This window comes from Girardinichthys multiradiatus, chromosome X (genome assembly GCF_021462225.1).
Source record: "Girardinichthys multiradiatus isolate DD_20200921_A chromosome X, DD_fGirMul_XY1, whole genome shotgun sequence".
NCBI classification, from domain to species: Eukaryota; Metazoa; Chordata; class Actinopteri; order Cyprinodontiformes; family Goodeidae; genus Girardinichthys; species Girardinichthys multiradiatus.
In genome coordinates this window covers 14,780,525-14,788,471 of record NC_061817.1, presented here as the reverse complement: position 1 = coordinate 14,788,471, position 7,947 = coordinate 14,780,525, and the positions used below count along the sequence as shown (strand labels likewise).

Here is a 7,947-nt window from a genome sequence, read left to right as displayed (position 1 = left end):
TCATCATTACATTATGGAAAATAATGAACTTTATCACAATATGCTAATATTTTGAGAAGGACCAGTATATGTGTACGGTATCTTTTATTGTTGTTTCATTTTGTAGAAAGGTATGAGTTAGTCAGAGTTTAGTCCTGACCAGGCTAACCTCTACTCTGCCCAGGCATAGGTTTTGAGGAACACAGAGACAGTTTGTTTTGTTCTGCTTCGCCACGGATCACTGATTGTTCAGCAAAGGACAGAATGGTCCCAGTAGCTTCAAAGACTGCGATTCATCTCACCCTTTGAACCTAGGGGGGAATGTTGGACCACTTGTTTGCTGAGTATTGGACTACCTGCACGTTGTTGGACATCACTGTACCTCTCCAATGGCATCGGCCATTTTGTATCCAGGACAGCCTGCTACTACATATCCCGTCGAGCACTGCGACTGATATGACGAGCGTCCCAAGTCTGACGTCACAAGACGCTATATAGGAAGGCCTCCGTTTTGAACACCCCGCCTTTTAGCTGGAGATCGTGACCCGATCACCAACATCTGAAGCATCACCTGGAGAAGTGGATTTCATTTATCCTCTCTCTCTCGTTGGCCAACGAACAATTCCTAACTGAGGTTTCTGGACTAGGAAGGCCAGAAATTTCACTTTGCCGATCGAAGACGTGAGCTTAACACGTAACTAAGAACACGGAGTTTCGAACCGCTACCATGCTTCATCCCAAGTTAACTTTGATGGTCAGATCATATTTTCCCTTTTCGCCAAGAAGGCCAGAAGACGAAGATGGACCTCGCTCAATCCTCCACTCAGAAGGAAGACGACTACTTTTAAGACGACTTAAAAGTAAAACCTATCCTTTAATTTATTTCTTTATTAGAAGGCCTGGGCAGGGTCAGAGGTTGTAGAGCGATCAGAATCGCTAGTTAGAATCTAATGTGTTCTGAATGATATTTGCATGTAACCTTGTTTATTGAAACTTTGATGTACTGTATTAATGTCTGAAGCCGCTGCGTTCCTAGCTCTGTGCGCGTTTTACCACATGAGAGCCCGCGCAGGTGCTTTGTGAGACTGGACTGCTGAAATAACCTCATGGTGAAATTCCCCATTTTCCTTTGTCTCCAACCTCACTGTTCGTCGATTAAACAGTGACATCTCCGGCAATAGTTATTGATTATTACGGAGTATTTAACGGTTGTAATTGTCAAAGGTGTTGAGCCACAATTACAACACCAGAAACATCTCTGGTCTCGATTCATAAATGAGGATTTTGGTTAAGAAATTGATTTTGTCAAATTATGATTTTTAATTATAATTATTGATCAAGATTAATCAATCAATAATCATAACTCACAACAGCAACAATCCATGCTGTTTGCCAGAGCCAGAACAGCGTTACACTGGACTCATCTTGAGAGCACATCTTATGAAGACAGAGGAGAAACAGGCTGGAGCAAAGTTTTCCCTCCCTCCTGAAGAAGTTGAAGTGGAAAAGGAAATAGCAAATGTCCACCAACAGGCCAGGGGAGGGCCTGGGTTTTTGGACTGATAGGGGACTGTATGCCACAACAGTCCGACTCTGGAGCGGTCAAGAAACTGAGGGGGTTAACGTACAAACACACACATTTGCAAATATCTTTTCTGTTTTTCTGCAATGAAGAAAGCTTATTAACTGCTGCTGATGTGGTTTTGACGTTGACAGACGTAACAAGAGGTTAAATGTTATTCCTTTGTTAAAGAGATTCTTTTCCAAAAGGGTCATAAAGTAATTGTTTTAGAGAAACAATTTCTCTCTCTCATCATGGTAGATTCAGGGTCAAATATTGCTACCAAAAGTCCTTAAAAGGCAGAGGAATTTTTAAACACCTCCAAAACTCAGCAGTAACCATGTGTTTTCTATGTCAGCTTCAGGACAGATCCCACTGAGGAGCATTTTAAAGTTCATCGCATGTGTAACACCTGAAGGACTCTTCTTCAGGTATTGTTTCCTGTTGTCAGTGTACCCCGTTAATCTAATGGGTAGAGACCTCTGAGAATAGGGTTAGTTTTACTGCAGAGGGTCTCCATACAGTCTGACACAGTACTTTTCCTGTGGGGTACAGCTTTGGCCACAAGCGTTAACTGAAGCTTGAATGGAAGGTGCAAATTCATTGTTTTCACAGCAGCTGCTGGGAAGAGGTTAAATTAGCTGGTCTGTGTTGTTTTATTATAATGTCTACGGGAGAAGAAAGGGGAATTCTTCATGTGGGACACAGTCTTGTACCCACAACTTTCCCAAAAGTTCATGTATAACATACGGATGGATTCTTTAGCAGCAGAAAGGGAGTGGCAGGACATGAGAATCATTGGACATCTTGAAGCACACCGGCGTACAGTAGAAACTTCAGCGATGTAAACATCCACCAAGAAGACGCCAACGAAAGAAAACACGCCAAAACAACTTATTTCATCGGAGGCATCGGAGGGGTGAGTTTGACAGCTTTTTTTTTTTTACTATTATGATGCATCATATTGAAAATAAATCATGTATTTTCTGCATTCAAATATTAAAAGCTGAAAGAAACATTTCCTTTGTTTCCCCTGTTCATAATTTGCAAAGCCACATTGTCTGACATCATCAGACATTTTGATGTGAACGGTGCAAGACCCTTCGTGAAGAAAAAGAGCCAGCGGCCACAGGACCGCATTTTTTCAGCCGTGAGCAACTCCACAGAGTTCTGGAGTTCATAAAGAACTACGCTGAAGACCACGCCATCATGTTACCTGATCCACATCCTGGGCATGGGAATGGCATGTTAAGTTACTGCCAACACATGTGTCCAAGACCTCAGTGTGGCGTCTCTATAGAAAGTCTGCTAAGGAGCTTGATATGTTTAAAAATATATATCTATATAATAGTGAAAGCCTTCTAATGACCAGTAATGTAAAACTTCATCAAAAATTAACAACTGTGTAATATGTTTCTTTCCAGGTGAGCATGCAATTTGCAAATCACGCTTCAAGGCGCTTTGGACCCAGCTACTACCACACAGAAGAAGCTGTAGGACACATATGGATCTCTGCTGGGATGCCAACAGAATAATGATCAGCTTATAAGAAGCTCAAACCTTCCAGAGGAGAGGAAGACTGCAGCAATCAAAAAGCAACAGGATCATCTTCAGCTTGTTCAAAAAGAGAGGAACGTCTACAACGAGATGAATGCTGTCTGTAAAAAGAACTGCAACGACTATCAATTGTCCATCGGTACCTCCCCACCTTCAAGTAAGAAGATCAGGATGCACTACAGGGTTGACTTTGCACAGCAGGTATTTCAATCTGGAAAAACTCACATAATAGAGAAACAACAAGATGACAGTTAGAGAGTTTATTAATGAAAGATTATCTTTTTGGCGCTCGGACCCCGGAGGAAGACGTAAACGCTGATTTTGAATAAACATCTTAGGTACTGGAAGGTGGCGTAGTGATGGTCAGGCGTTTGACTAGCAAGCACACCTGAGTTCCTGCTTCCAGAAGCTCCCACAGATCAAGAGTTATCAGGACTTCAGGTGCTGACAATGTAGACTGCATTTTACCTTTACTGTTATACTGTAAATGTATTATCTAGTAATATATACCATATTATGTAGTTATCCTATAAACGGCAATATTGAACTTACCATGGACTTTAGCCTAAGTTGTGGCTATGAAAAACAGTTGCATACTAAAAATTATGTGCAGCCCATCGTCCGGATTTGCGCTAAACAAACTAAAATATGGATCCATCTTGTTGATGACCACAAGACACCCAAGATGGTGGACTGGAAGTGAGGCTGCAACTTCAGTGACATCAATGAAAACCCCCAATTGGCAAAGCAGCAGAAAATCTGGATCCATGTATTTATTTGAGATCTCTTTGAATTCTGTGCACTTATCTTTAAACAGGATCCTGATGATTATCAAAGCAAAATAAATCAATCAGGGCATTGGAACACCTCCTGGGGGATGTGTCCCTTGTGTGTCCAGTCTATTAGCAAGAAGGAAATGGCTACACTAGCAGTGACAGATAACTACCAAAATGACTCAGTATTATAAATTGCTAAATTAATGCATGGGTTGGACCATGCATAAAATAAAGGGATTTCAGCCTTGGTAGATGTCGGCGTTAATGAAATAAAATGAAACGCTGGGTTACAAAAGTTTTAGTATTTATGGGGAACAGTAGTGCAAATTATAGGGAAAAGTTGCTAATATCTCCAGGGAGGACTTAGTGACATTGTGAGAGAAGTAACTCATGCACAGCTTCTCAGGCCACATTCTGAAAATCTGTCTGAATGTATGGGTTTAATTCCTTTGACAAATCATACCCAAACTCTAACCCTAACCTCCACAGATAGAGAATTTTGAAATTGTATTTGGGTCTTTGGGTTCAGGCCTTCCCTAAACATTGTCACAGTACTGAAGAATGTTGACTGCAAGGCCTGTATCAAGCCTTCTCTCCAGATGCAAGCTGTCTGCCATTAGCAGAATGCCGTCATCTGCACCATCCACAGCGAGATTATTGGACAGGGTTTGCTGCTGACTTGGGCCGGTTAGTTGTCGATCCTGAAGCTGCCAGCCAGGAGTTAATCCAAGAAGGAAACTTGAGACTTGAATCTTGAAAGTCCAGGAGCATCGAAGGTGCCTAGATCCAGAGGTCAGAAGTTTGCTTAACACCAGAACTCGAGGCTGGATCAAGCAGGTCTTGAACCTGAGAAGGAGGACATGAGGAAGTAAGTCTTGGAAACTTAGAGAAACTTGAAACAAGCTTAGATCTGGGCTAAAGATTGTTACCACTGTAGGTTAACACTCAGCCGATGAAGTACTGGTAGCTTCAGCTTTAAATACCCCCAGTCAGCAATCAGGAGATGGTTAACACCTGTCCACTTGCACCCAGGAGCAACAGTGCCCTCTACGGGCCAAGAACAGTTAATAGCAGGTGGGAAAAGCCCAAGCACAAAAACTCCCAGACCCCGACAGGACTATGGGGCCCTGACTTGTGTAAAGTCCTAGTCCTTTCCCTAGTCCCACCACCCCTCACATTTTGGTCACTTATTTGAATCTCCTCTAATGAAATATTGTTACAGGTTGAACCCGATTTCACAGAAAGAAATACCTGGCCGGATGAATAACATGGGGTTCTGCTTTGTCATAAAAGGGTTTTGCTTTGTCATACTGTTAACTCTTAAGAACACAGGCCACCCTGTTCTTAGCTTTACACACGACTCCCTCACCTATTAATTGTTCTATTTTGAGTGCCCCCTCTAGTATTAATAAAATCACCTTTACTTGTCTTGTAATGATCCCCTGAACCCTGACTGATGACTCTTTGTCCATCCAGCAGCTCTGATGACTATTAACAGCTTAATTTACTCTCATGATGATGATGATTTTGATGATTTTACATTGTATAAATTCCATTTAATCTTCATTTTAATAAAAATTAATTTGTGTTGCCTTGCCTTTATTGTCTCCTCCCCCTAATGATCCTTCTGTACATGGGTAGTGAACACACACACATAGTGGATCATTATTTTTCATGCTGTTTTATTTGTATTTTTTTCTTATTTCATTTTAGTTCAACTATGTGTTTTTATTTTCTTATTGCAAGTAGGTTTCAATTTTAGTAGTCACTTTTGTTATTCTTTTAGTTATTTATCTCATTATACATTTATTTTTAATTGTCACTCAGTCAGCTGGGTGAGTCCTGTTTTCATGGGGATCACCTTGAAGTTGTTATAAGAGATTTCTCTTACTTTGTCTTGTCAGAATGGTTTGGCAGGGCTAGTGAACACATGTCTGGTGGTGTAAAAATGTTCTCCCCTGTCAAGGTTATAATGAAGCTGATGTGAGTGAAAATCATCAATCTCTCTTTTATAAATAAAACTTTTTCCATAACAATTGCTATCAATAATATGCCTCCACCTAATTCTGGATGCAACAAACTGAAACTTACCTTCACAGAGAAGCAATAAAATCTCTACAGTGCTGCATCACACCCATGTCTTGTAACTTTATTTTGTACTAACAGGAAGCAGAATTTGCATCAAGATATGATTTTTCTATTGTGACTGGATTTAACCCGTACACAACCAAGATGTAAAAGGAGATCTACAAAACAAGCAAATTATTCTGAGTTTTGTGTTCTTGTAAAAATCTAAGCAATTTATCGAAAGCTGTTGGGTGTTAATTGCTGGCAGACCTCTCATGTCTTCTCATTTACCTCCTGTAATGCCTCCTGAAGCAGATCATGGGCTGATTTATTCCTCTCATTAGATGGTAGGTGGTAATCCAGGATGCTGGGGTCTTTAGTCACATCTGAAGTCTTGTGTTTCTTCCCATTCACCAGGTAATAGGTGTTGTTGTCAGTCATGTTGAAGTAATTCAATGAGATGTTCAGTTGCTGGATGAACGCGTGGAGAATTCTGTAAGGAGGTTTTTACATGGTGACCCTAGGCTCTAAATTAATCGAAATTTTGAGTTCTATAATGTGCTTTGAACTAAAGAATCAACAGGTTTTCAGACTGTCAGACACAAAAAATAATATATTTGAAAGCATTTCTACTTACTGATGAAAAGATAGAAGCCTCATGGCCCCTAATTCAACATACCAGCCCTCTGTTTCATTCCTATGGGTCAACACCTGTCCTACTCGCTCACTTGCCTCCAATATGGTTACCTTATTTAGACATAACAAAAATTTAAAAATGCATCTTAAACAGATCAGTGGAAAATTCATGAGTTAATATGTTACTCTTTTGCATCTACCTCATGTCCAGCTTCTTGCAGCAGCTTGGCAGCAGTGAATCCAGCCCCAACAATAACAACACGATAAGGTGTGGTTATCTTTGGGAGGCCATTTTCTGCTATCTCCATCAGTTCATTGTAGTCTGTGTCGTTTAAACATTCCTCCAAAGTTTTCTTTAGGCTGAGTGAAGAGGAAGAGTGGCTTTGCTGCAGAGTCAGCAGCAGCAGAAATAGGCCAAAGGTAACTGGAGGTACAAAGACCAAAAGACATCACAGGCTGAGTTATTGTTTAAAGCATGTGGGTATGGTTAACAGACAGAAGGCCGATTACAATGTAACCTGGTTGGGTAAGTTAGAAATCGTATAAAAAGAAGATGAGGCCTGAAATGTAACTTATTATTTATTCTTATTGAAATTACGACATACACAAATGACAAATATTGCAAATATTATCTTGAAACAAATGCAATACAAACTGAGACAATATTATCCATCCATCCATCCATCAATCCATCCATCCATCACTCCATCCATCAAAGAGCAAACTTTTGATCACTGCTCAGTTTTTTTCCCATGAATCCAATTCAGAAAATTAATATTAATTCAGAACTGAATATAATAGAATCAACGAAACTTGTTCCCCAAGGCTACATTCACACTACAGCTCTAAATGCTCTATTACAGTTTTTTGCTCAGATCTAATTTCTGTTGCATGGTTGTTCACATAGTAGTTTTAAATACCATCAGACTCCAGAGTGAACAGTCTATGACACTGAAGTGACCTGATTGCACAGATGAAGACTTGGAATAACATTCAGTACATTGTTTTAGGGAAGTAAATACAGATGACAGCACGTGGGCTTCAATTCTCAAGCCAAAACAATTATGACTAGCAAAATCTACAGTGTCTTGTGTAATCCTTTTATATACAGCTAGGATTAAGACATTTATGTTGGAGAAGACCGACTTTGGAACAGCAAGTAGCATCTTGCATTAATGTTATCATTGTTATTTTTATTTAGTTTCTCATTTCTAATCTTGTCCATTTTGGCTCTACCAAAAGAAATGTAAACCAGTTTAGCTTTGCTAATCTCCAGCTGCATGTTTTCTTTCTCAGGTTTTTCCCAATAATCTTTTTTCTGACTAAATCCCATTTATCCAGACTTCAGATCAGGCATAGAAGTAGCCTGGC

The 7,947-nt window shown here is 40.1% G+C and overlaps 1 protein-coding gene across 1 annotated transcript; it reads right to left on the bottom strand.

Moving 5' to 3' along the window:
- Positions 1-3,426: 3,426 nt before the first annotated feature.
- LOC124863468 (L-amino-acid oxidase-like) lies at positions 3,427-6,907 on the bottom strand. The gene is made up of 4 exons (XM_047357848.1): positions 6,777-6,907; positions 6,578-6,687; positions 6,232-6,433; positions 3,427-4,719 (listed from the first exon to the last, which is right to left on the bottom strand). Exons 1-4 carry the CDS (start codon positions 6,882-6,884, stop codon positions 4,654-4,656), a joined length of 486 nt encoding a protein of 161 aa, XP_047213804.1. The 5' UTR covers positions 6,885-6,907; the 3' UTR covers positions 3,427-4,653.
- Positions 6,908-7,947: the final 1,040 nt, after the last annotated feature.